The following is a 19,853-nucleotide window of genomic DNA, read 5'->3' as shown; positions in this document are numbered from 1 at the left end:
TCACTGTACACAATCAATGCATTTTATTACTGAAATATTTGACACATTTGAAGTACATTGATTACAGTTCAATTAAAGTACAACCAAGTTATATAATAGTAATATTGTTGTACATTCAGAGGAGGAGATGCACTGGAATGTTACAGAATAGCATAAAACCGCAGTCCCTCCCTCAGGGCTACTTATCGTCCACATCAGGACCTGTATCCAGGCTGTATTTCTCTGTGGTCCGTACTCAGGAACATATGCGCGAAGCTCCTGCTGCTGTTATAAAGAAACGCTGAGTAATGTAACTGGAAACCAGCCCACATCCTGAAATTAGCAGTAACAGAGCGAGGATGAGGGTCATCTACATGATGTTCCTGCAGTCCATCACTGTGGAGAGATCGTAGATCTGCTGGACACAATGCAGAACGCCGTACACGCCACTCCAGCATGTGCAACATGTGCTTTCTCACCCACAACGACACTCGCGCGAACATCTCCCGAAACTGATCCCAAATTTACCACACAACATTTAATCATTCGAATAAAAATGATGAAATAAAAGCATAAGCAATATAACAATATAGCAATAATGCAATAATTCATCTTATACCACTGTAAAAATTCACTGCAGCATTTAAGCCAAGTTCAAACAGAGAAAAAAAAAAAAATTAATCATCTATCACCCTGTCACACCGTGCTTATAAGTTGTATGGTTCTCATTCTGAAAAGCTTAATGTGGAAAAGGCCTATCCTAGTCTAAAGTACTAAAACAGGGAACAAGAAAAAAATCAGTATATTCACATTACAAAGTTACATTCACATTAGTAACAGTAATAGACTCTGGATGTGTCCCAATTGTGTACTAATTGCTAACACTAACTAGTTTTACTTATATACCTAATATACCTTTTAGTGTATAGTGTATAGTAAGCAATTAGAACACAGAATTTTTTTTCACGCCAAAACAAATCAAGCAAAAGACTGATATTTCCATTAAGCTGTAAAAATATATATATATATATATATATATATTATATATATGGCTTAATGTACTGAGACGATGAATTAAAAACACTAAAAACCAATTCACAGTAGTAGAAATGAACTCTGTGTATATCCCAATACTTTACTAACTACTAATACTAAAGCGTTTTATGGTATATACTATGTAGTATAGATACAAGTTTGAAGTTATAACATTGTGTATACTTTAAAAATCTAAATATATACTTTAAATAGAAATATTGTTTGGATATTGGTTTCAGTGGGGCTATGGTAAACAATATTATCCCAGAATGCAATGTAAAACAGGAAGGGAGGAGCTAGGCCCCCTTGATTTGCGGGGATAATACTGTATACTCTTCCAAGTATATAATGAGAATATAACAGCATAATCATTACTTTTTCAAAGAGCATGAATCCTTTATTTAATAATAATAATAATAATAATAATAATAATAAAAAATTGTTCATATTTTTTTTACCTCAACTATCATTTACATTTGCATTGACTGCTGGGTATTGTAGTCTGAGAAGATTGATAGGCAGGGAAAAACAATTAAAACTATAAGTTATGTCTGTATAAAACATGATAAACATCACAACAGCAGTCAGAAAAACTTGGAAAACTGTGGAAAAATGCTAATAAAATGCCAGTCAGATGTTTCTCAGCATATTTATATAAGCAAACATGCAAATCAACAATACTAAAGTTAGCAAAAATGATTTACAGACCAAAAAAAGGTCTATAAAATGTAACAGGCCTAGGAAGAGCTACTCACACACAGAGAACTTATATTGTAGTAAAATGTATAGTAATAATGTGTAATGAGCAATTGGGATGCAGCCTCTGTCTCTCATGCTAAATGATTGTCTACTGCTATTTAAAAAAAACATACACATTTAATACACTAAAATGTCAACTTTTTTACATGATATACTCATCCTATTAAAGCATGGCAAAATGTACTAGAACAGTGACCTGTGAACGTCACCATTACTCTGCATTTGTGTGACCAATTATGTTTGCATATTAACCAGGTGAATCCATCGGGTGGTACACAGTGTTTATAATTAGTAAAAGAGTGAGATATACAGTATTTAGTGCTGGTAGTTCAGGTGCCACTGGTGTTTTCTGTAAAGGACAGGGATAAATAGAAGGAAACTTGTTTATTGAGTGTCTGATTAGGTCTGGGCACTGGCTGAAGTCCAAGATTGTTGTTTTAGTATGTTTAGTACCCCAGTGTTTCTGCTCTCTGTGTTGATGTTCACATAAATGTGGACAAAGCCTTAAGGCCATTTTATACTTTATCATGTGACACAGACAGCAGCAGCTGTGATTCGTCTGCTGAGCCTTGTGTTCCCACCCACACATTCCTGCCATCACGGTTTAAACTGAGGAGCGATGATTGAGTTGTGGACGCACAAACGCAGATTTGTTCAGTCCAGGTATGCGTATTTGCTTTACTAAATAGTTCATTGTATGAGCTACATAAATCAGAATTACTAGAGTAGCATTTACTGACCTGTTGCGCTAAAAAAAATAATCAGTAGTGGGAAAACCCAACATGACAGAGCAACATGACAGTGAGCAATTACTCCCAGCCTGTAGGGGGAGCCTCATAAGAAAACCAACTAAGAGTTGCCTAATGTGCCTTTAACAATGCAGACCTGAGACAATGCTGACAAAGCTAATGTGAGACAATGTTACAATGGACATTAAAAGTGGGACATATTTTAACTGGATTCACCATAAAACACTGGTAAATGATTGTTAAACCGGTTTTGGGAAAATCTAAAGTCTTTACTTTAACTATGTTTTTGAAATAGAATACATTTTTGGGTACCACTTTTAAATAAGGTTCCTTTATAAAGGGTGTACAAATAATGTTTAAAGTTGTTAATGTTATTAATTAGGTTATAAAACATTAATAAGCAGTTAAAACATATGAATATCATTCATATTCTATTATACCTCATATCTTACAAGATCTTGCTTTGTCTTTTCAATTAGTCAGCATTAACATTTCTGTTAATAACCGTATTCATTTAACTATACTAACATATTAAACTGATTTACTATATTATTTTATTACATATGTTTAAAAAGTCACTGTCACTGTTGTTATTTCTGTTTATGTGTTGTAAGTGCTTATAAATGTTTTTAAAGTGTTTACAACTTAATTTATAACCATTAATAAACTCTTAGCTCACTATTATTACTTATTTATAATCCCTTTATAAAGGAGCCTTATTTTAAAGTACCCATTTTTGGAATGTTTTGCAATGCCATCAATTTAAGTGTGGCATCATTCCCAGCTCCATCATCTGACTTCCAAGGTAAATTAGCGAGTTATTAAGCTACTCCTACACAGTGTCAGGTGGCTTGTTAATACAGGGAAACCACTAAAATGTGCAGAGAAGTGTGCTTACACTGCATTAAACAAACAAGTTGTTTAAAACATAACAAATAACCAAAAAAAAAAAATGCTTGCTTTGTCTTTGCCTTTGAATTTTGGACAATCTTCATGGCCATCAAGTAAAATATGTTAATCAGAGGTCACTGTTTAACCATATAAACCTTTATTTTTCCCACATTAAGCGTTTTCAGAATGCTGCACCATATTCCCTAATTCTCTCCAGACCATCACAACATCACTTGTTATGAAAGAGGAGGGGCCTGACCATCCCGGCCAGCACCTTCGGTAGCTGCGACGCGATGACCTCGGTCATCATCTCGGGAAACTCCACCTTCATGGCGTCCGCCTGGATGAAGGTGCTCAGGCAGTAGAGGTTGACCTTCTTCACTATCTGCCCAGAGAGAAACAGTGACGCAGAGTCAGCTTTTATCACCTTATCACCTTTTATACCTGATTCAGGGCTAAACTTGCACATTTTCACATTCTGTAAATGGGTCAAGGACTTTAAGGCCTGATTCCACTTAAGGAAAAGAGAAATGCAACAGAGAAATAAATAATAAAACAGACTAAAGTGACAGACACTTAAAAAGGTTAACAGATAAACCGGTATGAATATTAATGTGCATATAAATGTGCCCTAATTCTTAAAATAATATTTATATTTAAACGTCAACAGTCTTAAATAAACCCCTGTTTATTTATTTTTTCTTCTGAAATCAAGAGTATTAAAAGATTTTATCCTACTTTTGTTGGAGTAACTGTCTCTACTGTCCAGAGAAAACTTCCTACTGAATTTTTGGAGCATTGCTCTTGAGAATCTAAATGCATTTAGCAATGAGAGCATCAGTGAGGTCAGAATATTGGATGATGACCACCACCACATCAAGTATTGGACGGAGCTCTATAATTCCAGAGAACACAGTTCCACTGTTCCACAACATAATGCTGGGGGCTTTACACCCCTTTAGCCCAAGCTTAGTATTAGGCATGGTACCAATTCATCTGCTCAAGAGAGCTCTATTCTATTGTGGGTGTCCACAAACATTTACATGTGTATGATAAACACTATATTGCCAAAAGTATTTGCTCGTCTGCATGGTGCTTGTTGATGTGAGGCTTGGATGGAGCTGCTGAGCCATGGAAACCCATTCAATGAAGCTCTCTATCTCTACTGTTCTTGAGCCAATCTGAAGGCCATATGAAGTGTGGAGGTCTGTAGTGATTGACTGCAGAAAGTTGGAGACTCAGCATCTGCTGACCATGCTCTGTTATTTTACATTGACCGAGTGAGTTGCTTTCATTTCCATTTGCTTTGTTATTTCACTGACAGTTGGGATCCTATCACTGTACTGTGCTGGAATTTACACTTCTGAGAGTGACCCATTCCTTCATAGAAGCAGTCTGCATACCTAGTTGCTTGGTTTTATATACAGTACTTGTGGCCATAAAAGGGATTAGAACCTGAGTTGATTTATTTGAATGGGTGAGCGAGTACTTTTGGCAATATAGTGTATGGTAGTGTTTGTTTTAGAAGAATCTCCACTTGGAAGAGTGTCCACCTCCACCTGGAAGTTCACCTCTTTAGTCTTTAAGTCAATTTTTTATATTGTAGCTTACAACTAATGCTAACAACTAGAAAAAAGCCTGACCAGCTCAATCTGGTTAAACTGATTTACCAGCTTAGCTCTTGACCAGTGTATGGTTTAATCTGTTGTTGATGGTTTAGCAGATCAACCTGACCAAGATTGATTACTCTGTTTGATCACCATGACTAACAGGGTTGACCAGCATGATCAGTAATACCTACTTGGTTGCTCAGCAAAAACCAAGATGCTCGGCCAGTATTAGGAGCCCGACCACTGGTTGACTAGCATGACCGGCAGCACCTATAGTAGCTTATTGACCAGTAAGAAAACACTTGTTGACCAACCAACCAGGTGGACCAATAAGACCATGCTGATCATCTTGGTGATGCTGATGTGATATCACCAGTAGTGACCAACTTGGTCAACCAACAAAACCAAGATGATTGACACTGGTTGACCAACATGACTTGCAAGACAAACCAGGTAGACCAATAAGACCATGCTGAACATCTAGGTGATGCTGATTGTGGTGGTTGATCACCTTTGACCAAACTGATTGATAAGCTTGACCAGCAAGACCGAGCTTGATCAAGCTTGACCAAAATCAAAGGCAGTATAGACTATTCTGGTCAAGATCTGGTTAACCAGCAAGCTTACCAGTTTAGGGCACAATTTAACCATCAAAGACCAGCCAGGCCTATCTGAAACCAGATACCAGCAGAAGTTTGTCTCGAACTGAAGTTTTCCTCAGGGTAATATTCTCATCACCTATAACTGTTGAAAATGCAGGCCTAAAATGATCACACCTGCCTCACACTCATCCATGATTAGATGTTTTTACAGCATTGCAAATTATATAAACCAGTCTGATCTCAGCTAGACCATTAAAATACACCAGACCAGCCTCAGCTAATCCAGCTACACTCAGTGTAAGGGTTAACTTTCCTCCACATCAGTGACGAGTCTGTCCACCGAATGCTCTAATAGCTACTTTAAAAGAACACAGAGTTACTGAGTGAACTCGCACTGATCCCTTTCCCGTAATTGTACAGCTCATTCACGGTTCCCCCGCATGGCATGCTGCTGCGTACCTCGTGCATGGAGTCCATGAGCTTGGTGAGATGGTAGAATCTCTGAGAGCTCCCCACCACTCCTTTCTCCTTTATCTGGATGACCTTGGTGAGTTCTCGGATGTAGCTCTGTCTCATCTCGTCAAACTGGCCCTGACTCTTCAAGCCCTCCAACGGCACTGACCACAGATAAAACAAGAAAATATGCTTTAATTATTACCCAATAAAGGAGGAACCAATCATTAAGAACATAGTTTACTAATTGGGCCCTTCTAACCAAAAAAAAACATACAATGGCTAATTTTTATATTTGTTTTTTTATTTTATTTTAGGTGCCGTCATGAATGCAGAAGTCCAAATAAAGCACACTGTAACGAATATTTATTTATTTTTTGTTAAAAAAAGTCCAAAGGTTTTGTGTCATTTATGGTGGTGTTTGTGAACCCTTCAAAATGTTAATACCAACATACCAAACTAACTTCCTCATCACCAAACTACATCCCTATCTACCACCCACCTATCAACCAAACTACCCACCAATTAACCAAGCTAACATACCTACCTATCTTCCTCCCTTTGTACCAAACAACCTACCTAGCTAACAACCTTCCTACCTACCAATTAACCAAGCTAACATACATACCTACCAATCAACCTACCTACTTACCTACCAGCTAAACTACCTACCTATATACATAGCCACCAACCAACTAACCTACCTTTCTACCAACCAATCAACTAAAAGTTCTCCCTGCCTGCCACACAACCTACCCACCTACAAATCCACCCGCTTACCAACCAAACTACTTAACAACCTATCTACCTAAATTAACATCCTTCCTACCTACCTTGCAACCAAACAACCAACATACCTACTTACCCACCTACCAACCTATCAGCCAACCTACATACCTACCTATATGCCCACCTACCAACTAACTACCAACAAGCCTATCTGCCTACCAACCAACCCAGTACTCATCTATATTTATATCTCAATACTTGACTATCTATCTATCTATCTATCTATCTATCTATCTATCTATCTATCTATCTATCTATCTATCTATCTATCTATCTATCTATCTATCTATCTATCTATCTATCTATCTATCTATCTATCTATCTATCTTCTTACCTACCTACCTACCTAACCTACCTACCTACCTACCCACCAAACAACCTATCTCCCTAATTACATTTTATAAAATGCTGAAATCTAGTTATATTGCAGTTACTCTGATATGTCCTCATATTTCTCCTCAGGTTTTGCAAAATTTCTCTATATTCAGATTCTAGGAATTATATTATTAAATAACAAGATTACTGTGTGGCTCATTGCTGGTGATATTACAGCTCAGAGTTATTTTAAATTCTGTGGTGTCTATTGGTACTAGCTTTGAATATTCTGCATGAATGACTGAGCACTTTTGTAAGTTGCTCTGAATAAGAGCATCTGCTCATTGCCTTAAAGGTAAATTAATTAGCATACTGATAGAATTACAGAGTAATGGTAGAAATCAGCCCATGAGTTTTTTTTTTTTTTTGGTCTTACTTTTCTTCCTCCATGTGACGCTTGTCTTCTCAACTGAAGCTACCAGAGCAGGAGTGTCTCTCTCTCTTTCTACCTTCAGGAACCTCGTTCTTTTCTCCTCTATCCCAATATTAGGATAGAATTAGGATTAGGATAGAATTTAATGTAATTTAAAGTTTATGTCTGATAAATTATATATTCAATGTACTAGTTTCATAAAATAATAAGGTTAGACACTCCTGTTCACTCTCATCTCTTTAAAATGTTTTTTTTGGTTGTGCATTTTAAGTAAAGACAAATTTGGCACTTAATAACAGCTGCTGAAGACACCCTGCTCCCAACCCACAATACAGTTGTTCACCCACAGCCTTCCAGCAGGTTGGAAATGATGTAGTTGGCTGTTATTTGACAGAGAGCAGGTTAGTCCCAGAGGTCAGCATAATGTCATTAGCTGTTAGTTTATATGGTTAAAGGGCTACAGATGGAAGCATAATTAAAATAGGATGATGTTATGTTACCGGTGTTGAGCAGCACGAGTGCCTTCATGCACAGGAACTCCTCTCGAGAAACCTGCAGACTCGCAAACTCCTGCGGAATAATCTGCATGGCCAGGCACAGGTCGTAGATTGGCGACCTCCTCATCCGCTCTCTAATAGATCAAAAAAGAACAAGTCAACACTAAACAGGGTTCTAGGATGTTAATAGGGAATGTGCTAATGCTAACATGAGTGTAACAGGGCACTGTTGAGCACAACAGGCATTTTTCTCTAAAAGTGTCCGAATCATAAAATGGAATTTGAACCTGATTTTGGAACAGAATGCATTGTAGGTCTCGTTAGCAGCAGACAGTGGAACAAACTGGAGACAATGAATTTTGCTCAGATAACCAGGATGCAGGGATTTTCACAGATTTTCTCACATAGTTTGTTAATAGCAGACTTATTTTTTAACTAGCATAAATGATGATCAAAGATTATTCCATCAGCTCAGTGCTTTAATAACTTTAATTCAGAAAAAAGAGCTTTAAAGACTTTAAAGACAGCTTAAAGCCAATCACACATTTAGTTACCATATAAAGACGTGTCCAAATGCAATTGTGTTTCTATCACTACTTTTTAATAAATAGTCTCTCACTAAATACAAGTACACAAGTGCTACTGAGTGAGTAGGGAGTAAGGATCAAGGCATTCGCATACAGCTTACTCTGCTACATAATGCTGACATAACCATGCTATAAACATGCCATGACAGATTATGTCCAAACATATTGATTTATCAATTGAACAGTGTCATATTTCCATTACCTGTAATTGTATAAAGTATGATAAAGTATAATAAAAAAATAATAAACCCTATTTTACCATGCCCAACTTCAATAGTTTGTTTCTGCATTTTTTTTGTGTTAGAATTTCTGGTCATTTCAATTCATATCTAATACTGTAGGTAACAGGCTTTCACACACAGCACAAAAATGGGAGTGTTGATGAGCCCTATATAACTCACATCCACCACCTTCCAAAGAAAAGGAGCTGCGTCTGTGGTTGAAGCAGCTGAATTTAAAACATCCACCCAAACATCCATACGTCTGCTTTTAAAAAAGCTGTAAAGTAGACGTATCAGTTTTTTTTTTCTTGGTCAGAATGTTCTAGGGTTAGTTTCCCTCCATAGAATGTGTGCTGTGTGTGCAAACTGGTTAGCTATTCTGTAAATAACTGTATGGTTAAATAGGATGTTGGTTTAGCATGGCTAGCTACTTAGCTACTTATAATTAGTGTCCACAGCAGTAGCTAGTACAGCTCTGGAAAAAACAGAGAGCACTTCAGTTTCTAAATTAGTTTCTCTGATTTTGCTATTTACAGGTATATGTTTATGTAAAAAGAACATTGTTGTTGTTTTATTCTATAAACTACGAACAACACTTCTCCCAAATTTCAAATAAAATATTGCAGTCTTACACACTGCTTTTGGGTAACTTTATGCCACTCCTGTTGCAAAAATTCAAGTAGTTCAGCTTGATTATATTCCAGAGGTTTATTAATTTGGTAACAACAAAGAAACTCATTATTTTTAAGTGGTCTCTTATTTTTTTCCAGAGATGTACGTCACAAAAACAAACTCTTGAAAGTGGGTGTAGACGTTTACTTTAATTCCCAGTTTTTAAAGTGAAGAACATCCCCGATTGGACTTACTGGCTGAGGATGAGGTCCGGTGCGAAGTACATATAATCGCCTGTGACGTTCTGGAAGGTTCTCCACCCCAAAGAAAACACCATCAGATTCATCCAGGAGTACTGGATTAGTGTCATCTGGTCGCTGATGTGCAGATTCCGAAAACCTTTTAAAAGAGAAAATTTATGACTGACTCACTCCCAGATCTGAACCCATGATGTTACAGTAAGTGTAAGTTGTGAGGTGTTATCTTGTGGATGAGGATGAACACTGAAGACACCAGCATGTTCATTGCATGGTGAGGTGAATTACTGCATGTGTTTATGTGCTATATGAGTTGGAGCGAGACCTTATAGGTAATGGCTAGTAGGTTCCAGATGAAAATGACATGATATCAGTGCCATCCCAAGACTTTTGGCATTGTGGCACTGTGATTACCTGAATAATTAGGTCAGTGTGTAAGGCAGAGGTACATAAGACTTAGGGTTGGGAATGACATCTGCATGTAATAATAATAATAATAATAATAATAATAATAATAATACTGTAAGCAATATTAACCACTTAATCCTTTCAGACCCTGATTCAGACCCCTGTACTTTTTTTTATTCTTAATTGTTTTTTGCACACAACACTATTTGAGAGCTGTTGTCCTTCAGAATAGACCATGAACTGAGGCAAAGTAACAGTTCATTTTTACTTGTTTAATTTATTGTGATTTAGAACACTTTTTAATCATCCTTTTTACTATTTAGGGATGGTTTATGAAATAAAAAGTTCAATATGAAATGTAAAATATTACACACAGGCTTCTAATGGAATGGAAATAAAAAATATAATAATATAAATAATATAAATATATAATATTTTAATTAATTGGATTTATTTGATGTAGAAATGTTATTGTCACTGTCCAATGAAAAACACGTTTCTCCAAAACAGCAGCTTTACAGAAGAGAGGAAAAAAACTTCAGTTTCAATAAAAGTCAATGTACAAGGAGTTTATTTCAGGTCATTTTGAAGAGTTTCTATTGGTCCGTTCATCAAGAAATTTTGGCACAGTGTAGAGGACAGTTTGTCTGTTCAAACTAAAAAACGACAAAAATTGAGATAAGTGTTTTTCATTGGAGAGCGACGTTATAGTAGAATATTAGAGAGACATGGTCTGGTCTGAAAGGGTTAATTATTTAATAAAAATGTTCTGGTTGGTTCTGTTTGATAGAAATTTGTCTGCTTTTAATTTAATCATCCAGATCAGAATGTGTAGAATGTTTATCTGGATGTATAGTGTTCCACAATGGATGTAATAATGTATAGTGTTCCACAACAAACTTCAAACTTCAAAAGTCACGAGCTCCACCAGAGCTTTTCTTGTGTTACCAATTACTAAAGTAACACCCAAGACACAATCCGAAACATCTAATCAGACACAACTAAATTAGTAAACTACTGTAATTATTTTTGATTGGTACAAATATCTCTTATACCTGGCAAAGACTTGGACCACCTGACGATCCACAGAAGCTGGCGTTCGCACAGTCTGTTCAGGCTGTTGAGCAGTAAGTGTGGCATGTCTGGCTGGGAGTTGTCGTAACCTGAGTAGACCACCTCTGGCTCGATGCTCTCCAGTATGCTGATGATCTGTGGAGTCAACTGCAGTTCTCGGATGGCGGGCATACAGGAGAGGGTGGACAAGGCGCGGGGCTCGACCGGCAGGGTCAGAGGGTTCTGGAACATCAGTGACGGGTTGAGACCCATGGCCTTTAAAACTCCAAACCGCTTCAGTTTACGTCCTACAAAAAACAAAAAACGTCTATGTAAGGGCCGCTAATAAATGGTGAATCATGTTAAATCAAGCTTTTTTTTATAATGCTTACTTATAAACAAGAACAACATGACCAACGGCTGCATATAAATCTATCTGGTTGAATAACAGCTGGAAAAGTACAAGCAGATCCCTGCATTGTAATTTATCCACCAAGCCTACGGACTGATGGTCAAAGATAATGGTCATGTTTTTTTTTTTATACTCCAGTTCTTCTTTTGAACAGATCCCATTTCTTGTTTTTGAAAAAGTTTGATCTCTCAAACAATGAGAACTAGTTAATTGTGCTTGTAAATGTCAGTCTGCTACAGCATCAGCAGCCAGAGTCCGAGTGCTGGCTGCCTACATTACAAAACCTGATGTGTTGAGTGAACTTGAAGTTAATGAACTTTAAAGGTTTGAGGAAACCGTTAAGTTTTAACTGTACTTACCCTATTTAGGTTAAGTAGGTTAGACCTTACTAAAACAGTGATCCTTAAATCTGGACTGAGTCCAGTATCCAGTTCTGGACTTTGTAATTCTTTGTAGGTGTGATTCTAAGTTGCCAATAAATTATATATTAACTGCTTTCTTAACTCCTAGCAAGAACAAAATCCCAGACTAGAATTGGGATCCAAGGTCCAGATTTTAAAACTTGGCCGGCCAACTTGGTGTGCGCTTCCCCTATATCTGCAAAACCACCAAGCTGATTGGCTGTTAATCCTGAAAGGCAGAGCTTTATTCTTGAACTGGCTCCGAGATTAGCGTTAAGAGATTCACAATTCACATTAACAAAGCGGTCATGTGGCCTGTGTGTTTAATAATACAGCTGAGCCGAGCAAAACGATTCGGGGCTACGGGAAAATTATTCAGGGCTAAAGCCCCGGAAGCCCAGGCCAGGCGACGCCCCTGCTGTATAGCCTAGTATGAAGATGATTCGTGCAGAATCAAGAGACTTAAGAGAACTAGAGCTCTCAAAATGTCCCAACTAAGGTTTAACTTAAGTAAGGTTTAAGTTTACTATTTTAACTGTAATTCATTTTAATGGGCATATATGCAGCTGAAACAGGGAGCCTAGTGAATCCCTGTCCCATATTTCTTTTTTTTCAATATTTTTTTTTTCCATTTTCTCCGCAATTTACACGGCCAATTACCCAACCCACTCATTAGGTCTCCCGCTATCACTGTGATGCCCCAATGCACCAGGAGGGAGAAGACTAACACATGCCTCCTCCGATACATGTGAAGTCAGCCACCGCTTCTTTTCGAGCTGCTGCTGATGCAGCATTGCCGAGTAGCATTACAGCGCTCTTGGAGGACAGCGCAGCGACTCGGTTCTGATACATCAGCTCACAGACGCCCTGTGCTGTGGACATCACTCTAGGAGTGATGTGGGAAAGAGCGCCATCTACCCACCCGGAGGGTGCAGGGCCAATTTTGCTCCCTCTGAGCGCCTACCGCTTGATGGCAAAGCTGCATGAATGGGGATTCGAACCTGCGACCTCCCGCTCACAGTGGCAGTGCTTTAGATCACTGGACCACTCAGCACCCCCCCGTCCTATATTTCAACATTAACATTTTAATACAACATTATAGTCTTTATGGCTTTCAGAAAAATGTGTTTTGTGAAGGGGAGGTGGGTGTATTGCACTATAGTGCACTATATGGTTCCATATAGTGACTTTTACATTTTCAACTGCTACAAAAGTATTTTAAACCCTAGTACCTATACTTCTACCTGAGTAATGAATGTAATTAATACACTTGACACCTTTAGTTATACTGTATTTATAAACAGTACCTCCCAGCATCATCCCTGCCTGGTAGCATTTCCTGAGCCGACAAGCCGGGCAGTTTTTCCTCCTGATTTTATCCACGATGCAGTCGTTTCTCCCAGCACACAGGTACTTGTGATGTCCTACACAAAGGGAAAAGCACTGTTAGCCACAATAATAGCCTCATTTTTACTCTCAGTGCGACAAAGCCTCTGAGTAAGCTCCTTCCTCCGAGCATCATTATAATGAACACCTCGTGCAATAATCAATACCAGTTTGAATAGCTATTAGACATCAGCAGAGGAAGTGAGACAGAAGAGAAAGGGAGAGAGAGCTGTGAGAGGAAGAAAAGAAGGAGAGGGTGAATGTGGAGCGAGAATGGAGCGAGAGGACAGAGTGACATGGCCATGGTCAGACATTGTGGCTCTACCATATCAGCCTGGGGAAGATAAGGAGAATAACAAGTTCAAAAATGAGAACATCGTGAACACGAGTTATAGGCATGTGATAGCCTAGGGATTGACCTCTGCTAAACAATATTTACAAATCATCATTAAACCATGAAATGTGCAAATTTCCTTTTTATTTGTTTATTTACTGTACAGTGTAACATGTACATTGGTCTTCTGTGGATGAATACATGTGGACATATATGTAAAAGCTAACATAAGTGTTGGTTAAAAGTGTTTAGTTTAAAATACTATATAAAAAAAATTACAAGTAAATAAAATGTTTTGTGTGATAAAATTAGCTGAATTATTTTTGTAAAAGTGTTCATTGAATGTTTAATAATAATATTAATTTGTATTTATTTTATTTTTATAATTTTTATAGGCAAAACAAGCCTTTAATTAAACTGTTTTGTTGTTTTATTTTTGTCATTTTAGCCTAAAATTACACCAGCTATACTATCTTCTGTGGTTACCAGTTTAAAGGCTTAAACAATGCTCTTTTTGTCAATAGTTTCATCATTGATTACATCATTTCATCAAGTTTCATCATTGATTACATACAATTTCTCTCTCAGCTATCTATAATTATATTTTTAATAGTAAAACTACAGTTACAGATATCCATTATTACCTAAGCTACTAGTAGAAATTGCAGTTCCATTTATCTCTAATAAGTAAAGACTAGTATTAGTGGAGATATCTGGGCTTAAAACTAATTGTTATAAAGTAAATACAGATATATGCAACCAAACATATTATTATAGATTCACTGTAACTTAATGGTAACATATGACTAGATATGATATTAATACTAGTACATATTTAATTGCTAATATAACATTACTCAATATGTAAAACTGAAATTTGAGTGTGTTAGTATTAAACAGTGAGTTAGGACTGGTTTGACTAGTGTGATTGTAGGCTAAAACAGCACACCATGTTGTTCTGCCATGGCTTTACCTTTACTTTGAACTAATTTTAAGTATATCTGCATCTTATTTTTTTCATGTATGGAAATGTGTTTTTAAATTGTCCCAGAATTAATTATTTTCCAATCATATTCCAAAAAAAAATGATTTTACTTGTTTACTTTATAACTCCATATTTATTTTTAGCAGAATGCAGTCCTTCTGGCAAAAAAAAAAAACAAAAAAAACAACCCAAAGCAAGGTAATACCACCACCAGGCTTAACAGTTGGTACAGTGTCATAGGGCTGAATGCCTTAACTTTTCAAAAGTCATGGGAGAAAATATTACTTTCTGTTCAATGACAATTGCTATGTCAGTATATGTAATGCATCAGTTCCACTGGCAGAAAACAGCCCCAGAGTAAGATACGACCACCACCATGTTTAACAGTTGCTACAAGGTTCTGGAGGATGAATACTCCACCTTTACTTGTCCAAACACAGTAAAGTTCAGAGTACAAAAGTTCAGCAGTAAATTTAAAGGTATGTCTTCATTTACACTGTGTGGGAAATGACTGTACACTCTCTGCTTGTCGCTGGTGGTGTCTGGTGATGCTGCTGTTGTTCTGTGAGTGTTTTTACATGTTCTCGCTTCCTCACCTTCCACAGCTCTCTTGAAGAACACCTTGCAGCTTCCGCAGGTCAGAACTCCATAATGACATCCTGAAGCCTCGTCTCCGCAGATCACACACATTCTCTGGGGCGGTACACTGAAAACATTTCATATTAAATATCACAATTCAGGAGTTATAAATGATAACAAGCAAAAAATTAGTTATTATATTCAGTCCATGGTAAAGGGTACAGGTGGAGATGGGCTTTTGCATGCACTTATAGTGGAAATGAATGATATGGCAAAATTGGACTTGCAATTTGTATTCAGAATTCTTTTTATGGTGCATAGTGAGTAAAAGCACATTTTTAATAAAAATGAAATAAATTTGATATAAGATATGAATGTAAATGGGGTGGTTCTTAAATAAATGTAATTTATATACAACAGAATTTTGGTTGAATGTTTGCCCACTTTTCTTGGTAGATCTGGAAGAGTTCAGTTATTGTTTTTGGCGCTGGCCCATCTGGATACAAAGATCTTTTTTATTCTTTTTTTCTGGAGCTAAATACATTGAAACATACTTCTTTAACAACAAAAAAAAAACAAGAAAAGTAAAATACATTTTAAGAAATTAGCATAAATGTTCTTTATGCTTTTGACGGGAGAATATGAAATTAATTTAATTTATATACAGCAGTCCTATTTGTTTTTCTTTACATACAGAATTTGTTTGGATGTTTGACTAGTTTCTTTGCTGAAGCTACTCCAGTTTAGTTAGTATCAGTTAGTGTTAAATAATTTGTTGCCAGATGAAAGATAATCAACCATGCAGTAATTATCCAATGAGAGACTCTTTTACTTTACTTAATTGCTTAGTTAAATTGAGGTGATGACCTTTTTTTTTTTTGCAAAGAAGTAACCAGGTGTAGTCCATCATGATCACTAACAGGACATGAAGAGGTCTAGAAAGTTAACATATTTGTTATATGACTGTATGTACAAGTTTGACAATTGGTTTATGACAAAAAAAAATGAAGGAATAGAACTGTTGCACCTTGATTTAATTGGCCTGTTTAATTGTACTCTTCTTAGATGTATGACACAATCTAACCCAGCAAATGAACAATTTCAAATAAAAAATTGAAAGCTAGATTTTGCCTTGACATTAATGTCCATAATGAGTACATGCAAACTTCCCACCACAACAGTTTAATAACTAATAATAATAACTAATAATAAATATTACATTTTTTCCATTAGTATCCAGTATCAGTCAGAAAATATGGCTTTCATTAAAGAATCTTACAAAACTTCAACATAAACTGAACTGCCCAAACACAAAAGACCACCATGATAAGTAATGGTAAGGTTATAAAATATGCAAAAAACTATATAACAAAACCAACAAGTAGGTGTAGTGGAAAATAACATAACCCAATTTAAATGCAGAAAAAATAGAAATAAAAAAAAATAGGTAATGGTCAGAAATCAGTAACGTAAAAAAACAACTGCTGCTAATGCATTTAAGGTTTATTTTATTTTAAGCTGGTCAGCTTCTGCATTTTGATATGACTTTAGAACCCCTATTAAAGTACTGCTAAATGTTCAAATGTTACAATTTTTGAAGAAATTATTTTTTTTGGTTTAATGTTTTTCACTTTGTTCCAAAATGCATAGTTTTTAAAAATGTTAATACATTTGAAAATTTTACCACCTTTTTATTTTCCATTAAATGTACTTGTGAACTACTATAAATATAATAAAATATAAAAAAAGATATACTTTTTAAATTAAGAAAATTATTTTCAACTTTAAGAATTCACATTATGAAATGAAGCCCAAGAGGTGCAAGAGCAAAGAATATGAATGATAATAATCCATATAATCATTTATTTGCCGTTTGGATCTAATGGAGAATTAAAAACAAAAAGCTTCTGTAATCTTAAAAAAAAGAGAGATGGAAGACTAGATAGAATTTTATAAAGATCATAAACAGTTTTTGTCTGTAAAATGGAAATTGTTGTTTTATTCTTCATTTCTCCCAAATTCCAAATAAAAATATAGTCATTTTGAGCATTTATTTTCAGAAAAAGAGAAATGGCTGAAATAAAAAAGAGGCAGAGCTTTCAGACCTCAAATAATGCAAAGAAAACAATTGTATATTCATAAAGAGAAATCAGAAATCAATATTTGGTGGAATAACCCTGGCTTATAATCACAGTTTTCATGCATCTTGGCATGTTCTTCTCCACCAGTCTTACACACTGCTTTTGGATAACTTTATGCCTTTACTCCTGGTGCAAAAATTCAAGCAGTTCAGTTTGGTTTGATGACTTGTGATCATCCATCTTCCTCTTGATTATATTCCAATTTTTTTTTTCAATTTGGTAAAATCAAAGAAACTCATCATTTTTAAGTGGTCTATTTTTTCAGAGCTGTATGTGTATGCATTTCTTAATTTAAAAGAGACAACAAATAAATAAACGACGCTAGATTTTTTTGTTGTTGTTGTTGTTAAATTTAGTAAAATGGAGATTAGGAGTACTCACCTCGCGAAGGCGCCGAAAGCGGCGGACAGCTGTCCGAACCCCGCGCCGTGGGTCCCGTCCAAGCCCGGGTACGCGCCCTGCGGCTCCTCGGTAAGTCCGGCCGGCGGGCACCAGAACTCGGCGGGTGATGGGGTCAGGTGCCATCTGTTCACCTCGCTCTTACACATCAGCATGTGCTGCGGGGAGGGCGCGCTCACCGCCTCCAGGTTCAGCACAGATTTGGCGGCGGGCACGAGCGCCTCACCTGCGCTCCTCAGGTGCTGGAAGGGAGACGGGGGGCTGGACCGGGCTAGGTCCAGCAGGAGGCTGGTGCCGGACTCCCCTCCAACCGGCTCAAAGCTCGCAGCGCACCGGGCGGGATCCATGATCAGCGCGGGCTCGCGCTCGTCTTTGATGAGCTTACACATGCCCGGTGCCGCTGGTACCGGTACCGACCCGTCCGCGCCGCAATCCTGCGGGTCCCGGTGCAGGTGGAGGAGGTTCTCCGCTATCTCGCTCCAGGCTCCGGGCTCCAGTTTCAGCAGGTCTTTCTCCACCGACGCGAACTCGCTGTCGGGATCCTCCGCCAGAGACGCGCCGCCGTGTCCAAAATTACGCACAGAGCTCGCGGTCTCGTGGAAGCTCACCTCAGGGTACTGATCCATCAAATCACTCTCTATGTTCACCGTCGAGTCCACGAGATCAAACCCGTCGCTGGCTTTTGCTTCCATCCCGGGGTTAAAGATGAAACGGGCTCGGAGCGCGAGAGGAGGAGACGCACCCGCAGCGTTCGCCTGGCGGTAGAAGTCTAAACTGTCCCGCATCGGTAAGAACAGGAACCTTCCCAAAATATCCCTCCTTGTGGTGTAAGAGCAGTGCAGATGCTGCGCCGAGTCTCTAGATAGTTCAGAACAGACTCAAGAACTGCCCAGAAAAAAAAAATAGATCAAAAAGCGATGGTAATTGTTTTAAAAAAATATTTTAATTTGCAGAACTAATTTTCGAATTAATAGTTTTGCTCAATCAACCCGTCCTGTCTTCGTAAACTTGCTGTGTTGGTGTTTTTACCAGCTGGTAACTGATCATTAGTATTACACTCCAGTAAGACAAACACATAACACAGTCATAAAAATATAAAATACGGCCTATATTTGACTATATTTATATGCAGCCACAAAATTATCGCTCACCTTCCGCGGAGTGCTGTAAATCAAATTAGTCCCGCCATTTTAGTAGAAAAACATCCTTTAGAATTTCCAAGTTTTATTTGATTATTTATTTTTTTATAAATGTTCAGCAGGATATTTAATGATGTTCCCTAAATCTTCATCCCAGTTTCCAGCAGATACAGTGATGCTCCTCAGCAGAAGAAGCTGCCAGCTCTGACTTTCAAACAGACTGCAAGTTAGGACATCCCATATTTTTCTCTACACCTGGCAGTGTGTGTGAAAGGCTTGTACACTCATGGCCTACCCCTCCAGATAAGATATTCAAACTCCTGCAGAGCTGCCTAGAGCTTGCTTCTTTAGAGGCTTGGTTTTTGAGTAGAACTTTATAACTAACTATCTAACTAACTAACTACTAACTAACTAACTACTAACTAACTAACTAAATAAATACATTAATAAATTAATAAATCAATAAAACGTCAGATGGTGGCTCTCTCAAACTTCAGAACAGATCTAAAACAACAAAACGGTGTAATTTTGCTAGAAAACCTGTAAGATTAGCTCTTTTTGAAATATCATGTGCACATGCCAAGTTGCACATGCATGATGCATGTCAAACTCTTTTTCTACCCCATTTCCTGCATGAGCTAATTAAAGACAATAGACAGAAAATCATGTGAATCAGGAAAAGCCCCCATACTTATATTAACCCCTAAATTAGGATTCAAGGCTTTGCACACCTTGGTTTACAACTGCCCACTGCAAAGCCCTGCAGGGAGGGTCACAGTCCTGTTAGCCAACCAAAGGTGATACATTTGCATGTCATGAATACAGAT

General features: G+C 37.3%; 1 protein-coding gene across 1 annotated transcript; it reads right to left on the bottom strand.

The window, feature by feature from the left end:
* On the bottom strand, positions 1-19,330 carry pgr (progesterone receptor). The gene is made up of 9 exons (XM_022679761.2): positions 19,039-19,330; positions 17,870-18,772; positions 15,365-15,474; positions 13,371-13,487; positions 11,253-11,558; positions 9,787-9,931; positions 8,116-8,246; positions 6,085-6,242; positions 1-3,798 (listed from the first exon to the last, which is right to left on the bottom strand). Exons 2-9 carry the CDS (start codon positions 18,670-18,672, stop codon positions 3,643-3,645), a joined length of 1,926 nt encoding a protein of 641 aa, XP_022535482.2. The 5' UTR covers positions 18,673-18,772; positions 19,039-19,330; the 3' UTR covers positions 1-3,642.
* Between the last annotated feature and the right edge of the window lie 523 nt (positions 19,331-19,853).

This window comes from Astyanax mexicanus, chromosome 9 (genome assembly GCF_023375975.1).
Source record: "Astyanax mexicanus isolate ESR-SI-001 chromosome 9, AstMex3_surface, whole genome shotgun sequence".
Lineage (NCBI taxonomy): Eukaryota > Metazoa > Chordata > Actinopteri > Characiformes > Acestrorhamphidae > Astyanax > Astyanax mexicanus.
The sequence above is the reverse complement of the archived record's forward strand: the minus strand, read 5'-3'. Positions and strand labels throughout refer to the sequence as shown.

What these genes read in the sequence shown, in the direction of transcription:
- pgr (XM_022679761.2), bottom strand. Translation starts at nt 18,672, where the DNA reads ATGCGGGACAGTTTAGACTTCTACCGCCAGGCGAACGCTGCGGGTGCG. An exon ending in GCTTTCGGCGCCTTCGCGAG is followed by an intron (nt 15,475 to 17,869) that starts GTGAGTACTCCT and finishes AAATGTTTTCAG; the next exon opens with TGTACCGCCCCAGAGAATGT. An exon ending in GGCAGGGATGATGCTGGGAG is followed by an intron (nt 11,559 to 13,370) that starts GTACTGTTTATA and finishes TGTTTTTTGTAG; the next exon opens with GACGTAAACTGAAGCGGTTT.